At 52.6% G+C, this 25,425-nt stretch overlaps 1 protein-coding gene across 1 annotated transcript; it reads right to left on the bottom strand.

Moving 5' to 3' along the window:
• Nucleotides 1-2,983: 2,983 nt before the first annotated feature.
• Nucleotides 2,984-25,412, bottom strand: RPL7L1 (ribosomal protein L7 like 1). The gene is made up of 7 exons (XM_086925816.1): nt 25,320-25,412; nt 16,749-16,857; nt 14,253-14,416; nt 13,907-14,044; nt 12,344-12,453; nt 11,753-11,967; nt 2,984-3,515 (listed from the first exon to the last, which is right to left on the bottom strand). Exons 1-6 carry the CDS (start codon nt 25,331-25,333, stop codon nt 11,759-11,761), a joined length of 744 nt encoding a protein of 247 aa, XP_086781942.1. The 5' UTR covers nt 25,334-25,412; the 3' UTR covers nt 2,984-3,515; nt 11,753-11,758.
• Between the last annotated feature and the right edge of the window lie 13 nt (nt 25,413-25,425).

Below are 25,425 nucleotides of genomic sequence, written 5' to 3'. Positions count from 1 at the left end.
CCCCGGGGGAATCAACAATGTATTCATTCCATGGGTTGTCCCTAGGATCAGGGCCTTAAAAGGACTAATTGAATCTACAGGGTATGAGGGGCTGCCCCCTCCATAAGAGGAATGCAGTGAACCGCTAGAGGAGGTTGGCACGGAAGACGTGGAGGACGAGCTGGGAGTAGGCTAGTGCTCTGTGAGATAGTGCCCTCTTTCTGCATGGTTTCCCCACTTTTTGCTGAATTGCAGAAGTGCTTTGACTGATTGTGCCCTGGGTTCCTGCTAATCAGGTACCCAGGGGCCTGTGTTTCCTTCCCTAAACTGCATTGAAAACAAAACTCAATTGGCATCTCTGGCCCTAGGTCAGCCCCTGGTAAATGGTACCCTAGGTACCCAGGGCACTGTGACCAGAGAAGGCCTCTAAGGGCTGCAGCACCGATTGTGCAACCCTTAGAGGTCCTCTACCCTGGCACACACACACTGCCTTGCAGGCTGCGTGTCTTGGTGCAGAACAAAGTGAAGAGTCAAAATGGTACACATGCCCACAAAACACTGCCCTGGCATACATCAGTCACCCCGCTGGGTGCACTCTACCAGTGGTGAGGGTACAGGTGCATGAGCCCTGTACCCCTACAGTGTATAAGTCCATTCTTAGACATTCTAAGTGCAGTGCTGCCATTAAGAGTATATGGTGCAGGGAGTTTGTCATTATGAACTCCACAGCACCATAATGGCTGCACTGAGAACTGAAGTTTGGTATCAAACTTCTCAGCACATTAAACCAACACTGATGCCAGTGTGGGATTTAATGAAAAATGCAGCCAGAGGGCATCTCAGTTGCCCCCTGAAAACGAACCCACCTCTAGTGTACAGGCTGAGAGCCTGCTGCTTTCGGGGGCCTGAATCAATGCACATCCTGGGACGAGGTGCCAAGCCTCCTCCCCCAGTATGGGCAGGGTTCACAAAGGAGAAGCTTCAAAGGCATATCGCCTTTGTGAGCTTCCCCAGGCCACTTGCTTCTTTCAGCAACTGGTCCTCACTGGTTCTGACCCCCACTTTGGGCAGGAGAACCAACGGGAAAAACAAGTGAGGAAGAGAGGAGTGCCCCCCTCTGCCAACTCTACCCCTCAGGTGGGGTAGGTGAGGTGAAGCACAACTCTCAGTCCATGCCATCTTGCATATGTGGTACCCAGTCAACGGGGAAAAGGCTTATGCCCCCCTACCACTGGAGAGTGGCATAATAGGGGGTGTACCCACCCCAGGGATGGTACCCATTGATCTCAACCTTTTACCTACCTGTAACGCCCCGAAATCTAGTACTTTTGAACTTTTTTTGTTTTTCTACTCCACTTCATTGCACAACAAATTTTTCCACAACTTGGTGCTCCTACATAGTTCTGCAAGTCGCAGCACGCCTCAATCCGCAGCGGATTGAGAGGACCCCAATGATGCGCCACCTAGGGGACACCCTGGTGGTTGAGGGGACTCGAAAATAATTTTTCTTTCTGGAAAGAGGATTTTCATGCATACTCATTGAAAACTCTGTCCTTACCTATGGTTAAGTTTCCATTCTGGTATTCCAGAGTTTGCGCTACTACATTCAGTTAGGAGGGTGAACCTACCCTTAACCTCTACCTCCCTCCATAATTTGATTGATTGTATTCCAGATACCTCTCAAGTCGCTGTACTGACTTGATCTTTGAAAGTTCTGTAGCAGAATGCTTGCCCTGGATTGTAGTGAGTGAGCGGAAAGAGTAAGCCAGACTTCTCCTGGCGAGTTTTAATAAAATTCTGGAAGCACTGAAGAAGCACTCTTTAATCCTCTAATGGGAGCCAAGGCATTGCAACCTGATGGTCCCGAGCACTGGACCCCAGTTTTCTTTTTCAAAATGTGGTGCGGGCGCCACGATAGGACACAAATTACCTCTGTTGTCCCGGCGCAGCATTTTGTCAATTATTGCCCCCAGATCAAAAAGGCCAACATATGCCGGTGCCAACATTTTTACAATTTATGCTGTGCGTATACTGTAGGTGACGCGTGCCAAACATTACCTCAGTAGGTCATGGCCAGCATTTTGCCATGTTTGTGACCCTTCCATGTACCAGGTTTTCCACCTTTGTGCCAAGAATTACCTCCAGGGTGCCAGTATCAGTATTTTGACACGGTCAGAAATGTCTTCAAGTACACCAGTATTTTTCCATGGGTGCCTTGTATCACCTCTGGCGCAGGCCGTTTACCCTGGGCGTGTCTAGAAGGCAATAATTACCATCAGAATGCCAGAACCAGGAACAAACTTTACACATCACAATATGTTCTCACTCTCACAGTCACTCACATTAATATTTACTCACACTCTTACACTCATTAACACTTAGTCATTTTCACTCACTCAATCTCATGTGACTAACTCTTAGTCACTTTCACTCACACAGGCTTTCTATCACAAATACACACTTGCACCAAACACGCACACAAAATGCATTAAAGACAATTTGTAATCATTATAGCGGCCAAGGGTCCCATTCCAGCCAAGTGTGCGCCATTTGTTATTACACTAGAAGTGGACGATAAAATATTCACCATTCATAGAAGCAAAAATAGGCAGAAAATAAGGAATGCAGAGCCGCCCCTGTGTTCTTGCCACTGATTTTGCCACCTGTAGACAGCCAGGAGTTGTATTTGTGACCCCTAAATGAAGACTCCGAGTAAGTCTGAAACCAATGTAAGAAAAAGACAGAGAGGAGTCGTGTGTTTTGGGGCAAGATCACATGGAAACGTCTGAAGGAAAGCATCTTGCAACATTCAAGTCCAACACAAGATGGCAGGAACACAAAACAAGTACTGCGAACAGACAGATTATCAAACACAAGGCAGTCAACGCTTATTAATTAATATATAAAAAACAGGGCATGCACGACCAACTGATGCTGGTAGATCACGATACAGATCCCAACCGAGGCAACTTCCCATGACCCCAGAAATAAACACATCCAACACTTGTCAAAAACCAGATTTATTAATATCGTACGTCGAAAATGTCCAGTGGAGGTCCGAGTACTGATGTTCTCACAAGACCCACCTGCTTGTACGGTCCAAACCCATGGGGTTCAATCCAGCACATTGTCAGTTCTGTCAGTTCCACCATGTTCACCTTGGGTTGCAGGGGGTGGGGAGAGAACTCGAGCGAGTCACACACCCTGGTCTCAATTGTCAGAGAAGAACACCACAGCCCACTGGAGGGACCCATCAATCCATCCTGGACAGCCTTTCCACTTGGCCATCATTGGGGGGTTTTCACATTGCAGCTAGTCCACCTTTCAGACACCGAGAACCCCAAGATCAGTAAGTTATGGGTTGGGCATGATAGAAATGCATGACACTGGCTGCGAGAAGAGCTGAGAACGATGTGCAGCACAAAGCGATCCGCGTGGCGAACACCTGGTTGGTACTGATGGGAGACACAAGGGCTTCTTGACACATTCTTCTGGGCTATACACAGTACAGCGCCGGAGTCAAGCTGTAGATTGGCCTGAAGAGAAATAAAACATTTTGTTTAACCAATAGCTGCCCTTCCTTCAGGCAGTCCTACGTCCTCATTAGCGTCTTTCACTATCATACAGCTCCACCCAGACCTCACATTCACCGCGCATGCACACACCAAAAAACATACACACACTTTCCCCCCTCAATGCCCCTTCTCTTCCCTCGATTCCTCCAGGTACGTGGGCAAGCTAGTAACGCATTTTGCTTCTTTTTCTTTGCTGGGACTCCACGAGAGAGGTGGACAGGCTGGGGATAAGTTTGCTTCTATTCATATGGAACCACCAGGGAGGTGGCGGCAAGCTGTTAATAAATCTTCTTCTGTTGCCAGGACTCCACTAGGTAGGTGGGAAGCTGGGTTATGAATCTAACAAATATATCATTGATCGTGAATTGATTGTTGCAGGGAATTAGGTTTGATTTTTCATAAAAAAGATCTTTAATAAGGAAATCTAGCGAGATAGAATTCTGGCACAAAATAAGTCTTATGGAGAACATACAGATTTACCATTAAACTGCTTATTGGCGAATCCTGAAGTTACAAACTAGAGAGGTAAAGAGTCCAACAGCTTCTCAAACATGTCATATATGAAAGAAGAATAGTTTCTACTATTTGTTCTCCAATTGTTGCATAACATGCGGTTGTCCCAATAATATGACATTCACTAAAACACAGACATCCTAAAACTAGAATGACGCTGTCAAGGATACAGAAAGGATTGTTACTTACCCTGTAAGCATCTTTTCTTGGCATGTAGTGCTGTAGATTCACATGCTGTGATGTGATGGGTGTCTTTGTGTACCTTTGTTCTGTGTGAGAAGGTCTGGGCTGAGGTGAAGATTCTCTTGTGGGCCTAGGGAGAGCTCCAACAGTGCTGTGAACCATGGTTGGCGAGCCCATGTTGGTGCAACGAGTAGTATTGTAAAGAATGTTCGCCTGAGCTTTCTGACCACTAATGGAAGTAGGGGGCGAGGAGAAAGAGTATGCAAATATCCCTGACCAGTTCATCTCATCCACAGAGCGTTGCCCTTGGATTGGTTATGTGTGTACCTGCTTGCAAAGTTTGGGCATTTTGCGTTTTCTGGGTTTGCAAACAGATTTCTGGAACCCCCATCTTTGAAAATATGATATGAGGGCTTTGGGGTGCAGTTTCCATTCGTGGATCTGTTGCTATGTCCTGCTTAGAAGGTCGTAACTGGATTGCTTGTCCCTGGGTCATGTTCTGGCAGTCAATGAATATTGCGATGTATCGTTAAACTCCATATTTTCTGTGCTAAGCGTGATCATTGGAGAGAGTGTGCTCCCCCGGGTTTTGTATGTAATACATAGTTGTCATATTGTCTGTTCGAATTAGGACACGTTACTGTTTTAGGCGAGGTAGGAATGCTTTCACTGCTCGATGAAGAGCTTGTAGCTATTGGTAATTTATATGGAGATCCTTGTGTTTGAAGTCCCATAATCCATGAATTGTATGGTCTTCGAGAGGAGTTCCCCAACCCATAAGGGAAGCATCCGCTGTCAGTTATTTGTGGAACGGGGCCTTGAAACGGTCGTGCTTTTGATTCGTTTTGTGGGTTCCATCACTGCAGAGAGTGATGGGTGGGGCCGTCTACCAACACTAGATCCTGAAGTTGACCTGTGATGTGTTCATTTTTGTGAGACGTTCTTGGGGAGGTCTCCTGTGTAGCCCGGCATGTGGAAATGCTGAAATACAAGATGCCGCCATGCCTAGAAGTCGCATGGATATTTGGACTGAGATTAGAGTCCCAGTTTTGAGTTGTCGGATTAATGTTACAATGTTGTTTATTCTGTCGCATCTGGATATGCCAACCCCAGTTGTGTGTTGAGCATGGCTCCCAGATATGGTTGTATCATAGCAGGTTGTAGACGTGACTTTTGTATGTTGATGTTGAACCCCAACTGATGCAGTATAGTTAGTGTTTGTTGTGTCTGCTGTTTGACAAGGTTGAGGCTGTTTGCTATGATCAGCCAATCGTCCAGATATAGAAATACATGGATGTTGTCTACGTACATGCTGCCACTACTGATAGATACTCTGAATACCCGTGGGCGGTGGTAATCGCAAAGGGAAGAACCTTGAATGGATAATGGGTTCCTTGAAAGAGAAACCATAGATATTTCTAGTGTGATAGATGAATTTAGGTCTAACGCTGTCATAGGGTCGCCCTCTTATAATAAGGGAATGAGTTCCTGAAGGGTAACTATATGGAAGTGTTCCAATAGGAGAAATGATCGAGTGGTTTGCGGATGAGAATTGGTTGTAATATGTTCCATCTTTTTGTGGAATGAGGAAGTATAATGAATACTCCCCGGTTCCTTGAGGCTGTTTTTGGTTCTATTGCTCCCGTTATTAATAGAGCTGATATTTCCTGCTGTAGGAGATTTTTATGTTGTATTGAAAATGTGTGTTTGCGAGGAGGAATATTTGGAGGAGTTGTAGGAACGTTTTGAAAACGACCAGACAAGTGTTAAATGATCGGGGAAACTGTAAGGAAGTCATTGCTTGGAAGTGGGGTTTGAGTTACGGATATTATTTCAACGACCTCTTCCTGTAAACTAGTTTCCTTTGTATGCGGCTCTGTAAAAGGTTTTAACAGTACATGTTATGTCCTTGATTTTGATATGCTGACCTGGTGTGGTCTAAGGAGTCAGATCTTGCACCTGGTTTGTAGTTGGGCCTACGAAATGAACCACAATAATTACTGGTATGTAGCGCTCCTATTGATTTTGAAACGGAGGGAAAATGCCTCTGTGGACTTGGTTAGCCCCCACTTTTTGCCTGGTTTTGATGTGGTTTCGACTGTAGTGCACAGGGTGGGGTCCCTTCCAACCAGGCCCCTGTACTAGCGCTCTTCCCTAAAAACATCCAGAATTGGTACCTCTGCTCCCCTGCAAGTCCCTGGTAAGTGGTACCTAGGGCCTGGGAGCTCTAGAGGGTCACCTGGGCACACCCTGCCACCTTAGGGCGAACAAAGCAAACACAAGATGGATTCAACCCAGATCTGTGACAGGGGGGTGGGGGTGGGGAGGTTCAGCGCATCGTCCATCATCTCCTTGTGTTTGATATTTAGAAAGACACTTCAGACAGAAACAGAATGGAGTGTGTTCCATTGGTAGATCATTCTCCGATAAAGTTGAAGTGTAAGAGGCCCAGCTGGGTGGCGGACCGTAGGCAGAGAAGGTGAGTCGAAGACCAGTGACGCAGAAGGGTAATGGCTCGGAAATATAACTACATGATCGACACAATAACATCGACTGAAGATCTACGAGCTAACTGAAGAAAGCCTGAAGGTCTCGAACCAGAGAGCGAGAGATTACATCTGAATCAGCCTATAGACAAGAGTATAGGCTGCAGATAAAGAGAAGAGGGTGATACACGCTGCGGAGACAGGGCCGAGAGGGGTGCAGGGTACAAAAAAGAGGGCGGGTGGCACAGGAAGTGTACAACGGAGGTACAACCTGAAGAAACAGGAGTGGGGAAAGAGTGGTGCAGGCTGCTGAAAAGGGTGCAGATGCAGTCAGCAGAGAAAAAAGACAGGCTGCAAACAGAGGTGAAGCGTGTGCAGGACCCAGAAAGGGAAGAGAAGTGTGCAGGCTGCAGCAGAGGAGTGTGGGACGGGTCGCAGTAAAAATTTGAAATACGGGGTGCTGGTAAACTTGAAAGGAATAATAAGGGTTCAAACAAGGAGGGAAGGAAAGGGGGGCTTAAAAACGGAGAGGACAGGGAGAGAGGATAGGATCGAGAGAAAACAGGCAGCAAAAAGGGGAGGGATGAAGTACATGAAGCAACAGAGAAGAGAGTAGACAAGAGACGCTGTGGTGAGTTTAGCAGCAAACAGGGCGGTGGAGACCGAGGGGGGGAAGAATGCTGTTGTAAAAAGGAGATGAAAAGATAAAAACATGGATTGGAAATTGGCGAGATAGGAGGAGCACGGAGTTTAAATGAATGGGAAAGGCAGAAGAGGCAAGACCAGGGCTGAGTGACAGGGTGCTTTTTACGAGTGAGCTGAGTTATTTCATGTAGTCTCCCTGCAACTTGAGGCACTAGGTAGAGTTGGGCCCCTCTGCAGCCCAGATGTTCGCACAGGGTGATACTCCGAGTTCAGTTTTGTCCTTGCGTCCTCCAGCCATGACTTCCTGGACCACTCAACGCGTAAGGGTCAATGGTCAACAGGGAGATGTAGAAACATTGGACACGAATGCATGTTGGCATGCCGGGCACAGACTCACACTTGTGTGACCTTGGTAATGCAACAGTGTTGGGACAGCCTGTACTCGTGTGACCCTGTTGTGCACTAGGTATCAATACATGGTGTGCTCTTGTGCAAGGATTTAAGTGTGCAGCATCTCAGGCATACTATTGAAAACAGATTTTGAGACGGGCCCACTCCAGGCTCCATTTCCACATGCTCCAGATTTCTGCCAGTAAAGTGATCGACTTCTGAACAGCACTGCAACAAGCGCCCGCCATTGCCCAAGCTCATGTTCTGTTCTGTTTTGCGCTCCCCGTCTGTTAAGCTGTCGGAACACCAGCTTAGGCAATGGCGGGCACTTGTTTGCTGCAAATACAAACAAGATGTCGCCATTACGCACACAGCAGCGGGTTTATTTTTGCATCGCGCTTTCACTTAAGCGCGATGCAAAAATTAACATACTGCTGCCTCAGCGGAAAAGCGCCCAGAGTGTGCCGGGATATCCTTGTCCTCCCCGTGACTACCCTGCACCTCCGAGCCTGCCCGGAGTAAGCATGATCCGGGGCCTGCTAATAAAAAATGCATACCTTATTTTCAAAGGTTATACTGGCTAAAATACCCCTAGTGCAAAGCAGTTGAGTTCCCAGAGGCTGCAAGTAGAAATGGATGCAGCAAAATACAAAAATTAAACCGATACAACACCCAATGAAGCCCTGTAGAGTCTGCCGTAGAGACACAGTGCGCGTGCACATCTCCTGTCTGGGCAGGTACGCCGAGCAGGAGACTGGAAGGTAACAAAACATGCCTCACTCCCAATAAAAAGCACGCTTTTGGAAGATGCGCCAACTAGAAGCATGGGTGGAGCTTCCACCCCCGCATCGCAAGCTAAATCAACAACAATATATCTCGCCAGAGAGAGAAGCGCATGCGCTGCATCGCTAGGTGAGACCTAAAAAACAAAGTGTTCCTTGCAAGACCAGAACATAATAGACCCGGTGTCCCGAGATTAACTACTCAGTTCAGAAGAACAACCTTTTTTTCAGAGATTGAAGCAAGGTCCCCCTCCAATAAATGTTAAATGAACGAGCAAGATACTCACCAATTCAAACTAAGAATCCCCCAGTACATGTCTAACAGGACCAGGTACTATGCTGCACATATGCATCAGTGTATATGAATTTATAAATGCATACAAGCGGCAAACGTGCATACACGTTTGAGTATTTTAATGGGATTTTTTCGTTGCTAGCATCAGTATTGAAGCCCGTCCACATGTACCCAACAGTGAAGGTGTTCTGTCTCACAGCAGCAACCCCTGCTGCTCTGCAAGAACTGGATGAAAACGATCGGCTCATCGCTGCAGGGCTGATGCCATTAACAGCGCGTTAAATACCAACAGGACATCCAACGAGCGGATGAAAAACCTGACTGACACTGGCAAGAAAGCCAATGGTTGAAGGTGGATCGTCTTGGTAGCATTCCTCCGGCCGATCTTTGGATTGTAGGATCACCCAATGCCCAGTCTTGGTAGCATTCCTCCGGCTGATCTTCAGACTGTAGGATCACCCATCGCCCAGTCTTGGTAGCATTCCTCCGGCTGACCTTTGGATTGTAGGATCACCCATCGTCCAGTCTTGGTAGCATTCCTCCGGCCGATCTTTGGATTGCAGGATCACCCAATGCCCAGTCTTGGTAGCATTCCTCCGGCTGATCTTCAGACTGTAGGATCACCCATCGCCCAGTCTTGGTAGCATTCCTCCGGCTGACCTTTGGATTGTAGGATCACCCCTCGTCCAGTCTTGGTAGCATTCCTCCAGCCGATCTTTGGATTGTAGAATCACCCAGTATTGGTAGCATTCCTCCGGCTGATCTTTAGATTGTAGGATCACCTATCACCCAGTCTTGGTAGCATTCCTCCGGCTGATCTTTGGATTGTAGGATTACCCAGTCTTGGTAGCATTCCTCCGGCTGATCTTTGGATTGTAGGATCACCCAGTCTTGGTGGCATTCCTCAGGCTGATCTTTGGATTGTAGGATCACCCAGTCTTGGTGGCATTCCTCCGGCTGATCTTTGGATTGTAGGATCACCCATCACCTAGTCTTGGTAACATTCCTCCAGCTGATCTTTGGATTGTAAATCACCCATCGCCCAGTCTTGGTAACATTCCTCCAGCTGATCTTTGGATTGTAAATCACCCATCGCCCAGTCTTGGTAGCATTCCTCCCCTGATCACAGATTGTAGGATCACCCATCGCCCCGTCTTGGTAGCATTCCTCCGGCTGATCTTTGGATTGTAGGATCACCCATTGCCCTGTCTTGGTAGCATTCCTCCGGCTGAGCTTTGGATTGTAGGATTCCGCATCGCCCAGTCTTGATAGCATTTCTCCGGCTGATCTTTGGATTGTAGGATCACCCAGTCTTGGTAGCATTCCTCCGCTGATCTTCAGACAGTAGATCATCCATCACCCAGTCTTGGTAGCATTCCTCCGGCTGATCTTTGGATTTTAGTATCACCCATCGCCCAGTCTCTGTAGCATTCCTCCGGCTGATCTCTGGATTGTTGGATCATCCATCGCCCAGTCTTGGTAGCATTCCTCCGGCTGATCTTTGGATTGTAGGATTCCCCATCGCCCAGTCTTGGTAGCATTCCTTTGGCTGATCTTTGGATTGTAGTATCGCCCAGTCTTGGTAGCGATTGTAGGATCACCCAGTCTTGGTAGCATTCCTCTGGCTAATAATCGGATTCTAATTACACTGCTAGCAAGCAACAGCTGAAGGGCTCAGAGCTAAAGCCACCGTGCATTCATTTTGTAATTCATGAAAGTTATTATTTGATTACATATGACTGGAGACCACAAGCAGGGATCCGTCTATTTGGCTTCATCAGTACAAAGCAGCTCGAGTTCTGTGGTACAAAAAGCATGGGATGCACATCTGGGCAACAAAATGTTAAGGGTGGACTGCTTAGATATTGGGATATACATTCCAATCCAGCTTTTTTGCTGAACAAGAAACTGAAGGCAGACGCCAGCCACACGAAAATCAACTGTGGTCCTGCGGGAAATGCCAGGCAATCAGATGTTGAACCTTCTTGCAGTCAGTTTTCCCCCATGCGCCCAATTATCCACACAATCCATCACTTAAGTTGCTCAGTTTTTCTCCATTTACAAATCAACACAGAACGGTTCCGAATGTGGCACCTCCCTCATACTCAAAGCTGCCCCTCAGCGGACAGGTTAGACGCCAGCACCCTTTCACCGGGTACAATTCAGATTGTTAAAGACTTCATTATGCATCATATTTTTACTAAATGTGCAAAAAAGGTTTTGAGTCACACTCCGCGCTCTATCGAGTGTCAACTTCATGAATGCGCATCAAAGCTACAGGACTCTTCTCCAAGCAGCTGCTGAGCACTTTCCACTAAGCCGGGGCACCCGCTACTTACCTGGCAGTGGATGTGATGGAGGGAGAGCACACCGACCTCCACTGCTTCAACTCTTCACACTGCGCAGCTAGCAGTCTGAGCAGCAGTGCCCTCCCTTCTCTCAATGGGATGTGCCCTCCCTGGCTGACTGCAATCTGTTCTTCCTTCTCACTACTGTGCCCTCCCTGGCTAACTACACTCTGGGTCCTGAGATGCAGTGTCCTTCCTTCTCTTACTGGGCCGTGCCTTCCCTTTCTCACTGCACTCTGTTCTTCCTTCTCTCACTGTGCTGTGCCCTCCCTTCCTAACTGCACTCTGGGCCACGAGCTGGGGGTCCTTCCTTTGCTCACTGTATGAACCAGAGTGCTCTTCCTTCTCTCACTGGGCTCTAGTCACTGATCAGCAGTACCCCTTTTGGTTGCCATGTCAGCAGTGCACCCTACTCCCTTTATGGGCTCCCTGGTCTGGGGGTCGGTGCCCAATAACTTGCTATTAGATTGCTCGAGAGGCTCGGTGTACGCAATTCTGTACCTGGTACTAACAGTGGGCGGGGAGAGCTCTACAGATGAGAGAGGAGAGATCTTACCTTTATCTAGTTCAGCTTTCGGATGAGTTGGTTGATTCCATCTCCGCGATTGCCAGTGTCACCAACCTCACTGCGGAAGCCAAGCTTATTGCGAGCTGCGTGTCGAGGCACTGATAGCGGGAAGGGGGACAGGAAACTCGTCACATCCCGGAAGTGCTTTCCAACAGCATACACCTCGTGAATCAAATCCTCCAAACAAATGACGCCAAACTTCCCTAAAAGAGGAGTATAATAATGAAGAAATCATAAACATGACAAATAAAAGACAACACAACACAAACAGACAGACAAACAACCAGGGGTTCTGTGACAAGAAGCGCATTAATGCTTCAACACAAACGTTTTTCGCTGGTCAATGTTGCATGCTCAACATAGCACCCCAAGTTTGTAAAACTGCACTTTCACTACGTGCACCACAATTTCAAGCAGTCACTTCTCCACTGTGTGACACCACCAGAAGCTGATACATGTCTCTCATCCCACTTGTGTGCACTGAAGCTGAAAGCTACTGAACAACGCGCTGTACTGAATCAGGCCCATACTTCACAGACCCCAAAGTTGGGCATGTCAGTGCCAGGTGGTAGTACCCACCCAGGTGCTCTTCGATCAGCAAGTTGTCGGTCAGCGGCACCTTCTTCTTGCAGATTTTTGCCTGCCCTCGTTTAAGGATGAGTTCTCGGATAGACTTTAAATTGGGATATCTGTCGGAATGAAAAAAAGTGACAATTTAGAGTTGGAAGTAATGACAGATGAGAAATTCCGCTACACATTCAAGGGTAGCAAGTGATGCCAATGCAGACAAATACAAGTTATACTACAGAGAGCAAGTGGTGCCTGTAGGAAAGTGGGTTTCTGTTCCAGTAACCCCTCTCCCTTTTGAATGACACTGGATGCACTTTGACTTGATGTTCCCTGGGGCACCATGGCCTGAGTTCTTTCCCAAAACTGCACTTTTGCACCCACAATTGGCACACCTCTGGCCACACGTAAGCCCCTTGTAAAAAAGGTGCCACGAGGGCCCTGTGATTAGGGAAGGCCTCTAAGGACTGCAGCACCTATTGTGCCACCCTTGGAGACCCTACACCTTAACACTCACACACTGCCATGACAGGCTGTGTGTTTTGATGGAATATGTGACGTTACATCGCAGTTATTACAAAGCAAGTTGTTACAACGACTTGCGCTAGAGGCGCTGGACTTAGGAATAGTATGATTTACTATTCCAACTCCAGCCTACGTAACAGTAGGGAAGGTTCCATAGTATGATCCATGCCATCCAGCGCAAGTCGTAACGACTTTAGTTGTAATGACCGCGATGTAAATGACTAGAAAGGCCAGGTCTAAAGAGATCACATCCTTCAAGGTCACTCCTACCAGATGCCCAAGAGTCGGAGCAATGACCGGTCTAAGGAGGAGATCAAACCCTTCAAGGATGACCAGATCACTAATACCACAGGAGCAACTCAGCAAGTATCTGGGCTTCAAGACATTCAGAACTTGGTCAAAAGCAGGACTTGGAGCAGATCTAAATGAATCAGAGAAAAGGGGTTTGATACAGACACTGGGTGTGCACCTGTCCAGTTTCCTTACCTGGCAGACCAGCATGCAAAGCACCTCACCCGTGTTTAACCACAGCTGAAAGGCAGTTAGTTCTACTGCAGCAAGTACAGTACTATTACAATGCCACAGATGTCAGTATTCACCTTGAATTAGAAGGGACACAGGCCAGGCACAGACGGTAAGGCAGAGACCAGACCTATGCAATGAGTGTGGTACTCAAATATGCTGAACGGAGTGTGGGTGGACAGGAGACATGTTAGATGAAGCAGTGAGACCAGACCAGAGAGTATGGCCTGGTAGAGACCAGATACTTGGGATGGAATCCTGATTGGACCTTGGAACTCATTTCAGTCAAGGTAACATCTGACAGCAGAACCACTGCAACACAACAATGATTTTAATACGCAGTCTGTTCTTGTTATTGAACAGAAAACGCCAATCGCACCACTGCGTCTGACCCAAATATTAATGGCTTTCCTGCAACTTCTAAAATAAATTTTAGGCTCCAATCTGAAACAACGGAGCACAGGCAGGCTGGACCAGAGTACGCTGCAATGGGAGAACATCCGAGAGCCACGGCTGTAGACGACTTACCCCCAGGCCACGTACGGCTCTATCGTCTTCAGCATCCGCACAGAGGTGGCAGTCAGCTTCACGAAGACACCAGTGAAAATCTTTCTCAGACGGAGGAGCTCAATCACCCGTCTCACTCTGGGGCAGACTCCTTTGATCCTGAGTGAGAGAGAGAGAGAGGTCAGATACAGAACAAGCTCAAGTAATACCAAGGAAACAAGGCTCTAACAGACACGAGAATGAAAAATGCACCGCGGCCAGCACTAACAAGTGAGGACCTTATACTAAGTGTTTAGATATATCAGATCATAGTTGAGAAGCTGTGTAGGAGACTCAAAAAGCAAGCCCTTTAGGCATAGATGCTTACTCTGCAATCCGCACGACAAATGCCAGCTTTTGCACCTCTGGTAGAGAGAGCCCCTTGGGTTTCTTTTCCATGCGATGCAATCGAACTTCATCACGATGCCTTATCTGCGAGTGTCGCAAAAAAGTCTCCAAGCGCTTGAAACGGAGTGGTTTCCCTTTCTGAACCTAAAGAAAAAAAAAATTGTTTCTTGAAGCAGCAATCCTAAAAACTACAACCATGAAGTAGTCAGAAGGTGATCATACAACACTAAGGAAAGAGCGGTTTCATTAAAAACGCTCCTAAGCCTGTACCCAGCTGCTCCTTTGACCCCGGCACACAAGTTTCTAACAGAGAGGATTTGCTTCTGTGGTGGTGAAAGATGCAAGACTTACTGCCGTCGCTTGGATCGAGCTTGCCTACAGCTAGGTACCCAAAGGTGCCCTTCGAGTGAGGTTTTTAGTAACTTATCGCCACAAAAGTTATCTGATCATAATTCAAAAGGTGTGGACTCCGTGCCGTATCCAAGCTATAAAGCCTCCGAAAGTCACAGTGCACACAGTGAGAGCACCAGAATGATGAACCCTATGAACAGCTCATCTCTTCTACGGTCCCAGGTGCATTCCCTGCAGATCTAGCGTGTTTAATCCATGGGACCAGGACTGAACAGACCTCGTCCACACCCAGGTTCATCTACAAATTCACAGACCCTGTGCGAGCGGGGCTAAAGGCAAGTTGAGCTTGACACAACAGAAAGGAAGACCTGACCCTACAGAATCCAAGTACGTGTCAGGCTTTGTGCAATCACAGAGAATAAGATCCTGAAAGGTCGATGCTAAAACCCTGCCAGTAGGCCCACTGAAGTGAAGTCACTTCTCCCACTGTGACAGTATTCACAAGGCACAGGGCTGCACACCCTGCATCTACAGCACGAGCCAATTGGCAGCATTTCCACATCCTGACCCCCAGCACAGCATAGACCTGGACCCCCAATGCGCAGGCTCGAGCAGCTCTCTCATCTGAATCAGAGGCCAGAGCACGCAGGGAGACAACACTGGATCCTGATTCATGAAACCGACGGACAGAAGCAAAAACCAGACAACAGAAGCCACCACTCTATTAGGAAGAGACAGTTGCATGTGTTACGGTCTGCAGAAACCCTTTTGGACACACTCAAAATTAAGCATGCATTGTGATCAAGCCACAGGCAGAAGCAAATCCATGCTCCGAACAAATATGGAAATATCCAGGCGAGGCAGTATCCTAAAACGATTTCACTGTCTGTCCAACATTTGATTTTATACCCAACCCTCACAGACCCTGCACACCTCTGATGGTGAGCCTACATTACGCCCCATGCTGGAGGAGACGCACTGGCTGGACACCGAGGAGACCTTTTGTGCAGCTGAGCTGAATCTAACCCTTTCTTCCAGCGGAGTACTCATGGTACGAAATTCCTACTCACCATCAGATCTTGTTCCAGTGCACGTTTCTCTGCTCCCAACAAACTGTAGATCGTTGGCTCATTCTGTGCTCCAAGTAGTTCCAAATGGATCAGTTTCATTGCTCTAAAAACCTCACCTATGTTCTTTTTTTACCTGTACGCAATGGCTCACTGGTGGTTCTTTGCCCCTTATCCTGGACGGAATGGCTCACTCGTGGTACTTTGCCCCGTATCCTGCACGGAATGGCCCACTCGTGGTTCTCTACCCCGTATCCCGCACGGAATGGCTCACTTGTGGTTCTTTGCCCCCTATCCTGCACGGAATGGTTTACTCGTGGTTCTTTCCCCTGTATCCTGCACGGAATGGCTCACTCGTGGTTCTTTCCCCCTTATCCTGCACGGAATGGCTCACTCGTGGTTCTTTCCCCCTTATCCTGCACGGAATGGTTCACTGGAGAAGTGTGGCTCACTGGTTAGAGGAGGCAGACCTGGAAGCAGAGGTCAGCCCGGGACCAGGGTTCAATTCCCGGCTCGGTGGGGTCTGGAGTCCTAAAATGTCCATGGACTCGACAATTCTCGCTCCGGTGCCAACTTGATTCACGGGTTCACACTCTGCGACTCTGGGCAATAGCTTGCTTAATCTCCACAATTGCCCCTCGCGGCGGGATGCCTGGCTTTCACCTTGCGGATACCCTGCCGGGGTTATCTCACAGAGGAATACCAGGACGGGTTCCCTAAGCAAGCGCTTAGAAACCGCTCGGTGATTTGCGCTATATAAATTCCTGTACATTTACATTTACTCGTGGTTCTTTGCCCCATATGCTGTAGTGAAAGGTTAACCTGTGGTTCTTTGCCCCTTATGCTGCACTGAAAAGCTCACCCATGATTCTGTGGGTCTATCCCCTGCACAGAAAGGCTCGCTCGTGGTTCTGTGTGTCTTATCCTGTGTATCTTCTCTTTCCCTACTGTACCATGAACAATTCACCCATGGAGCTCTTCCTCCAACCCGTCTCTCTGGCATTCACCCTCCCCTAAAGAGGTGGGCTGAACTCCACGCCCCTCGTCAGAGCACTTACCCTCTTCTTCTCTTGCAGGGCAAGCTTCGCCTGGGTGGCTTTGATGGCTTGGTAGGTCTTCCTCTTCTTCAGCAGATTCTCTGGCACCAGCGGGATCTTCCTCCTGGGTCTGGAGAGAAATTAGGACATGGTAAGTGTCAGGTTAGGGAAGTATCTGAATCCATCTATCTGCTGTGCCAGCACTGCTACATCATTTTAGTTACATCCAGCTGTGCAGCCATGGCATAAAGGAACACCTCTGCCATGCGTCACCAGGAGCCCTCGCTCCCAAACCAGGGTGCAAATGACCTCAGGTCGATGGACCATGGAATAAAGCTCAATCAGTAAAGCAGGGAACACGAACCCAACTGTTGCTAGAGGGAGGGTCCCCTAAAGCCACTGAGCCCAGCACAGATCTGCCGATTGGGTACTACTGTTAGACCAGGAAGCTCCCGGCTACCCTTACCAGCAAAGGGTGTCTACGGCTCCTATTCACCAGCCAGAGAACCTCTTGTTTCGAAACTCCTGCCTGGTTAAGCTGGAACTGACCACTAGGAACCAGGTACTGTGATCTCTAGGACTACCAAGACGCAGCACCCTCACCCAGAGATCCTGTCAGAGGGAGCAGCACCCTCACCCCTTGGAGATCCTGTCACAGCACAGGGAGCAGCACCCTCACCCAGAGATCCTGTCACAGGGAGCAGCACCCTCACCCCCTGGAGATCCTGTCACAGCACTGGGAGCAGCACCCTCACTCCAGGGGAGATCCTACCAAAGGGAGCAGCACCATCACCCCCAGGAGATCCTGTCACAGCCCCCCCAGGAGATCCTGTCACAGCCCAGGGAGCAGCACCCTCACCCCAGGGGAGATCCTTTCACAGCACAGGGAGCAGCACCCTCACCCCAGATGAGATCCAGTCACAGGGAGCAGCACCCTCACCCCAGATGAGATCCAGTCACAGGGAGCAGCACCCTCACCCCAGATGAGATCCAGTCACAGGGAGCAGCACCCTCACCCACAGGAAATCCTGTCACAGCACAGGGAGCAGCACCCTCACCCACAGGAGATCCTGTCACAGCACAGGGAGCAGCACCCTCACCCCAGAGGAGATTCTGTCACAGGGAGCAGCACCCTCGCCCATGAGATCCTGTCACAGCACAGGGAGCAGCACCCTCACCGCACGGGAGATCCTGTCACAGCCCAGGGAGCAGCACCCTCACCCACGGGAGATCCTGTCACAGCACTGGGAGCAGCACCCTCACTCCAGGGGAGATCCTACCAAAGGGAGCAGCACCATCACCCCCAGGAGATCCTGTCACAGCCCCCCCAGGAGATCCTGTCACAGCCCAGGGAGCAGCACCCTCACCCCAGGGGAGATCCTTTCACAGCACAGGGAGCAGCACCCTCACCCCAGATGAGATCCAGTCACAGGGAGCAGCACCCTCACCCCAGATGAGATCCAGTCACAGGGAGCAGCACCCTCACCCACAGGAAATCCTGTCACAGCACAGGGAGCAGCACCCTCACCCACAGGAGATCCTGTCACAGCACAGGGAGCAGCACCCTCACCCCAGAGGAGATTCTGTCACAGGGAGCAGCACCCTCGCCCATGAGATCCTGTCACAGCACAGGGAGCAGCACCCTCACCGCACGGGAGATCCTGTCACAGCCCAGGGAGCAGCACCCTCACCCACGGGAGATCCTGTCACAGGGAGCAGCACCCTCACCCACGGAAGATCCAGTCACAGGGAGCAGCACCCTCACCCACGGGAGATCCTGTCACAGCCCAGGGAGCAGCACCCTCACCCCAGGGGAGATCCAGTCACAGCCCAGGGAGCAGCACCCTCACCCACTGGAGATCCTGTCACAGCACAGGGAGCAGCACCCTCACCCCAGGGGAGATCCTGTCACAGCACAGGGAGCGTCACCCTCACCCCAGGGGAGATCCTGTCACAGAACAGGGAGCAGCACCCTCACCGTACGGGAGATCCTGTCACAGCACAGGGAGCAGCACCCTCACCGCACGGGAGATCCTGTCACAGCCCAGGGAGCAGCACCCTCACCCACAGTAGATCCTGCCACAGGACAGGGAGCAGCACACTCACCCACGGGAGATCCTGTCACAGCACAGGGAGCAGCACCCTCACCCACAGGAGATCCTGTCACAGCACAGGGAGCAGCACCCTCACCGCACGGGAGATCCTGTCACAGCCCAGGGAGCAGCACCCTCACCCACGGGAGATCCTGTCACAGGGAGCAGCACCCTCACCCACGGAAGATCCAGTCACAGGGAGCAGCACCCTCACCCACGGGAGATCCTGTCACAGCACAGGGAGCAGCACCCTCACCTCACGGGAGATCCTGTCACAGCCCAGGGAGCAGCACCCTCACCCACGGGAGATCCTGTCACAGGGAGCAGCACCCTCACCAACGGGAGATCCTGTCACAGGGAGAAGCACCCTCACCCACAGGAGATCCTGTCACAGGGAGCAGCACCCTCACCCACAGGAGATCCTGTCACAGGGAGCAGCACCCTCACCCACAGGAGATCCTGTCATAGGGAGCAGCACCCTCACCCACAGGAGATCCTGTCAAAGCTAAGGGAGCAGCACCCTCGACCCACGGGAGATCCTGTCACAGCCCAGGGAGCAGCACCCTCACCCACAGGAGATCCTGTCACAGCACAGAGAGCAGCACCCTCACCCACAGGAGATCCTGTCACACGGAGCAGCACCCTCACACCACAGGAGATCCTGTCACAGCACAGGGAGCAGCACCCTCACCCACGGCAGATCCTGTCACAGCACAGGGAGCAGCACCCTCACCCCAGGGGAGATCCTGTCAAAGCACAGGGAGCAGCACCCTCGCCCCACGGGAGATCCTGCCAAACGGAGTAGCACCCTTACCCACGGGGGATCCGGTCACAGGACAGGGAGCAGCACCCTCACCCCAGAGGAGATCCGGTCACAGGGAGCAGCACCCTCGCCCATGAGGAGATCCCGTCACAGCACAGGGAGCGGCACCCTCACCCACAGGAGATCCTGTCACAGCACAGGGAGCAGCACCCTCACCCAGAGGAGATCCTGTCACAGCACAGGGAGCAGAGCCCTCACCCAAAGGAGATCCTGTCACAGGGAGCAGCACCCTCACCCCACAGGAGATCCTGTCACAGCACAGGGAGCAGCACCCTCACCCAGAGGAGATCCTGTCACAGCACAGGGAGCAGAGCCCTCACCCAAAGGAGATCCTGTCACAGGGAGCAGCACCCTCACCCCACAGGAGATCCTGTCACAGCACAGGGAGCAGCACCCTCACCCACGGGAGATCCTGTCACAGGGAGCAGCACCCTCACCCACGGGAGATCCTGTCACAGGGAGCAGCACCCTCACACACAGGAGATCCTGTCACAGCTCAGGGAGCAGCACCCTCACCCACGGGAGATCCTGTTGCAGCACCCTCACCCACGGGAGATCCTTTAACAGCACAGGGAGCAGCACCCTCACCCACAGGAGATCCTGTCACAGCCAAGGGAGCAGCACCCTCACCCACGGGAGATCCTGTCACAGGGAGCAGCACCCTCACCCACAGGAGATCCTGTCACAGGGAGCAGCACCCTCACCCCAAATGAGATCCAGTCACAAGGAGCAGCACCCTCACCCACAGGAAATCCTGTCACAGCACATGAAGCAAAACCCCCACCCCAGATGAGATCATGTGACAGCACAGGGAGAAGCACCCTCACCCACGGGACATCCTGTCACAGGGAGTAGCACCCTTACCCACGGGGGATCCTGTCACAGGACAGGGAGCAGCACCCTCACCCCAGAGGAGATCCAATCACAGGGAGCAGCACCCTCGCCCATGAGGAGATCCTGTCACAGGACAGGGAGCAGCACCCTCACCCACGGGTGATCCTGTCACAGCCCAGGGAGCAGCACCTTCACCTCACAGGAGATCCTGTCACAGGAAGCAGCACCCTCACCCACGGGAGATCCCGTCACAGCACAGGGAGCGGCACCCTCACCCACAGGAGATCCTGTCACAGCACAGGGAGAGGCACCCTCACCCCAGATGAGATCCAGTCACAGGGAGCAGCACCCTCACCCCAGGGGAGATCCCGTCACAGGGAGCAGCACCCTCACCCCAGGGGAGATCCCGTCACAGGGAGCAGCACCCTCACCCCAGGGGAGATCCCGTCACAGGGAGCAGCACCCACACCCACGGGAGATCCTGGCACAGCACAGGGAGCAGCACCCTCACCCACTGGAGATCCTGTCACAGCACAGGGAGCAGCACCCTCACCCCAGGGGAGATCCTGTCACAGCACAGGGAGCAGCACCCTCACCCACAGGAGATCCTGTCACAGCACAGGGAGCAGCACCCTCACCTCAGGGGAGATCCTGTCACAGCCCAGGGAGCAGCACCCTCACCCACGGGAGATCCAGTCACAGGGAGCAGCACCCTCACACCAGATGAGATCCTGTCACAGGGAGCAGCACCCTCACCCGCAGGAGATCCTGTCACAGCTCAGGGAGCAGCACCCTCACCCCAGGGGAGATCCAGTCACAGGGAGCAGCACCCTTACACCAGATGAGATCCTGTCACAGGGAGCAGAACCCTCACCCGCAGAAGATCCTGTCACAGCACAGGGAGCAGCACCCTCACCCCACGGGAGATCCAGTCACAGCACCCTCGTCCCACTGGAGATCCTGTCACAGCACAGGGAGCAGCACCCTCACGCCACGGGAGATCCTGTCACAGGGAGTAGCCCCCTTACCCATGGGAGATCCTGTCACAGGACAGGGAGCAGCACCCTCACCCACGGGAGATCCTGTCACAGCCCAGGGAGCAGCACCCTCACCTCACGGGAGATCCGGTCACCGGAAGCAGAACCCTCACCCATGGGAGATCCCGTCACAGCACAGGGAGAGGCACTCTCACCGACAGGAGATCCTGTCACAGCACAGGGAGCAGCACCCTCACCCAGAGGAGATCCTGTCACAGCACAGGGAGCAACACCCTCACCCATGGGAGATCCTGTCACAGCCCAGGGAGCAGAACCCTCACCCACGGGAGATCCTGTCGCAGCACTCTCAACCCAGATGAGATCCAGTCACAGGGAGCAGCACCCTCACCCAGAGGAGATCCTGTGACAGCACAGGGAGAAGCACCCTCACCCCACAGGAGATCCTGTCACAGGACAGGGAGCAGCACCCTCACCCACAGGGAGAAGCACCCTCACCCCACAGGAGATCCTGTCACAGGACAGGGAGCAGCACCCTCACCCACAGGAGATCCTGTCACAGCACCGGGAGCAGCACCCTCACCCACGGGAGATCCTGTCACAGGACAGGGAGCAGCACCCTCGCCCCACGGGAGATCCTGCCAAACGGAGTAGCACCCTTACCCACGGGAGATCCTGTCACAGCACAGGGAGCAGCACCCTCACCCACAGGAGATCCTGTCACAGCACCGGGAGCAGCACCCTCACCCACGGGAGATCCTGTCACAGGACAGGGAGCAGCACCCTCACCCACAGGAGATCCTGTCACAGCACCGGGAGCAGCACCCTCACCCACGGGAGATCCTGTCACAGCACAGGGAGCAGCACCCTCACCCACAGGAGATCATGTCACAGGGAGCAGCACCCTCACCCCACGGGAGATCCTGTCACAGGGAGCAGCACCCTCACCCCCGGGAGATCCTGTCACAGCCCAGGGAGCAGCACCCTCACCCAGAGATCCTGTCACAGGGAGCAGCACCCTCACCCCCGGGAGATCCTGGCACAGCACAGGGAGCAGCACCCTCACCCACGGGAGATCCTGTCACAGGACAGGGAGCAGCACCCTCACCCACAGGAGATCCTGTCACAGCACCGGGAGCAGCACCCTCACCCACGGGAGATCCTGTCACAGCACAGGGAGCAGCACCCTCACCCACAGGAGATCATGTCACAGGGAGCAGCACCCTCACCCCACGGGAGATCCTGTCACAGGGAGCAGCACCCTCACCCCCGGGAGATCCTGTCACAGCCCAGGGAGCAGCACCCTCACCCAGAGATCCTGTCACAGGGAGCAGCACCCTCACCCCCGGGAGATCCTGGCACAGCACAGGGAGCAGCACCCTCACCCACTGGAGATCCTGTCACAGCACAGGGAGCAGCACCCTCACCCCAGGGGAGATCCTGTCACAGCACAGGGAGCAGCACCCTCACCCACAGGAGATCCTGTCACAGCACAGGGAGCAGCACCCTCACCTCAGGGGAGATCCTGTCACAGCCCAGGGAGCAGCACCCTCACCCACGGGAGATCCAGTCACAGGGAGCAGCACCCTCACACCAGATGAGATCCTGTCACAGGGAGCAGCACCCTCACCCGCAGGAGATCCTGTCACAGCTCAGGGAGCAGCACCCTCACCCCAGGGGAGATCCAGTCACAGGGAGCAGCACCCTTACACCAGATGAGATCCTGTCACAGGGAGCAGAACCCTCACCCGCAGAAGATCCTGTCACAGCACAGGGAGCAGCACCCTCACCCCACGGGAGATCCAGTCACAGCACCCTCGTCCCACTGGAGATCCTGTCACAGCACAGGGAGCAGCACCCTCACGCCACGGGAGATCCTGTCACAGGGAGTAGCCCCCTTACCCATGGGAGATCCTGTCACAGGACAGGGAGCAGCACCCTCACCCACGGGAGATCCTGTCACAGCCCAGGGAGCAGCACCCTCACCTCACGGGAGATCCGGTCACCGGAAGCAGAACCCTCACCCATGGGAGATCCCGTCACAGCACAGGGAGAGGCACTCTCACCGACAGGAGATCCTGTCACAGCACAGGGAGCAGCACCCTCACCCAGAGGAGATCCTGTCACAGCACAGGGAGCAACACCCTCACCCATGGGAGATCCTGTCACAGCCCAGGGAGCAGAACCCTCACCCACGGGAGATCCTGTCGCAGCACTCTCAACCCAGATGAGATCCAGTCACAGGGAGCAGCACCCTCACCCAGAGGAGATCCTGTGACAGCACAGGGAGAAGCACCCTCACCCCACAGGAGATCCTGTCACAGGACAGGGAGCAGCACCCTCACCCACAGGGAGAAGCACCCTCACCCCACAGGAGATCCTGTCACAGGACAGGGAGCAGCACCCTCACCCACAGGAGATCCTGTCACAGCACCGGGAGCAGCACCCTCACCCACGGGAGATCCTGTCACAGGACAGGGAGCAGCACCCTCGCCCCACGGGAGATCCTGCCAAACGGAGTAGCACCCTTACCCACGGGAGATCCTGTCACAGCACAGGGAGCAGCACCCTCACCCACAGGAGATCCTGTCACAGCACCGGGAGCAGCACCCTCACCCACGGGAGATCCTGTCACAGGACAGGGAGCAGCACCCTCACCCACAGGAGATCCTGTCACAGCACCGGGAGCAGCACCCTCACCCACGGGAGATCCTGTCACAGCACAGGGAGCAGCACCCTCACCCACAGGAGATCATGTCACAGGGAGCAGCACCCTCACCCCACGGGAGATCCTGTCACAGGGAGCAGCACCCTCACCCCCGGGAGATCCTGTCACAGCCCAGGGAGCAGCACCCTCACCCAGAGATCCTGTCACAGGGAGCAGCACCCTCACCCCCGGGAGATCCTGTCACAGCCCAGGGAGCAGCACCCTCACCCACAGGAGATCCTGTCACAGCAGAATGAAGAAGTTTGGCTGCACTATACCAGGGAGACAGCTCAGGCCAGCGTGAGATTGCGGCCAGACAGCAGCATCTATGTGGTGGGCAGCGGTGATAAATGTGCAGGGCACTGGCCTGTGACAGCCAAGTACTTCAGAGGTCGGAAAACTGTGGTCATTAAATTAGGGTAATTCGTATCAATTGCAAAACTGAAACACCGAACTAGTGGAGCATTTTTTAACTACAAATTGAATCTCTAACTTGCAGATCAAAGGGTACATGCAGGACGACCCAGAGGTAAGACAGCTGTTGTTTGGTATAGATCACCAGCTGCATCTTATGATATATATTACAGGAAGGCAGGGCACGGTAGGAGAGGGTGCAGGGCCATTCAAAGATCCCACAGCCCCCCATGCCAGGGGTGAGTGGTGCATTCATCCAGGCACTGCCCTGCATTCACTAAAGCGAGATTCTGGTTTTGTTTCATCCATTTTCTTAATCCACCAGTAAAGAGAAGTGAGGAGCACTCAGAGGACTTGAAAACAGAGAAGTGTTACCGTGCGACCTGAAGCCTTGGCAGCTCTGGCTGCCCCCCCCCCCTTCTTATGCACCCTGTGGGGGCCCCCTGATCCCCATAGTGCCCCCCTGCTCCCCCCTCCCCCTTGCCACCCTGCTCCCCATGGGGCCCCCTCCTCCTGTGGGCCCCCCCTGCCTCCGGATCCTCCCTCCCTGGTGTGTACGTCTCATGCACCCCGTGGTCCCCCGGCACCTCCGCCTCCCCATGGAGACCCCCGGGCCCCCTGTCCTGCCACAGGGTCTCCCGTGCCCCCGCCGCCTCCTCCCTGAGGTCTCCCGGGCCTCCCTGCCCCCGGATGGCCGCGGATCCTCCCTCCCCCCTCCGCACTCACTCTCCGGGCTCCATCTTGCAGGCGTGGGTTCGGCACTTCCGCTCAAAGGACCGCGCATGCGCAGACGTCACCCGGAGCAGCTGCGGGGCTCCTGGAGCAGGAAACA

This window comes from Lissotriton vulgaris, chromosome 6 (genome assembly GCF_964263255.1).
Source record: "Lissotriton vulgaris chromosome 6, aLisVul1.2, whole genome shotgun sequence".
Lineage (NCBI taxonomy): Eukaryota > Metazoa > Chordata > Amphibia > Caudata > Salamandridae > Lissotriton > Lissotriton vulgaris.
This window is presented reverse-complemented; position numbering and strand designations above follow the sequence as displayed.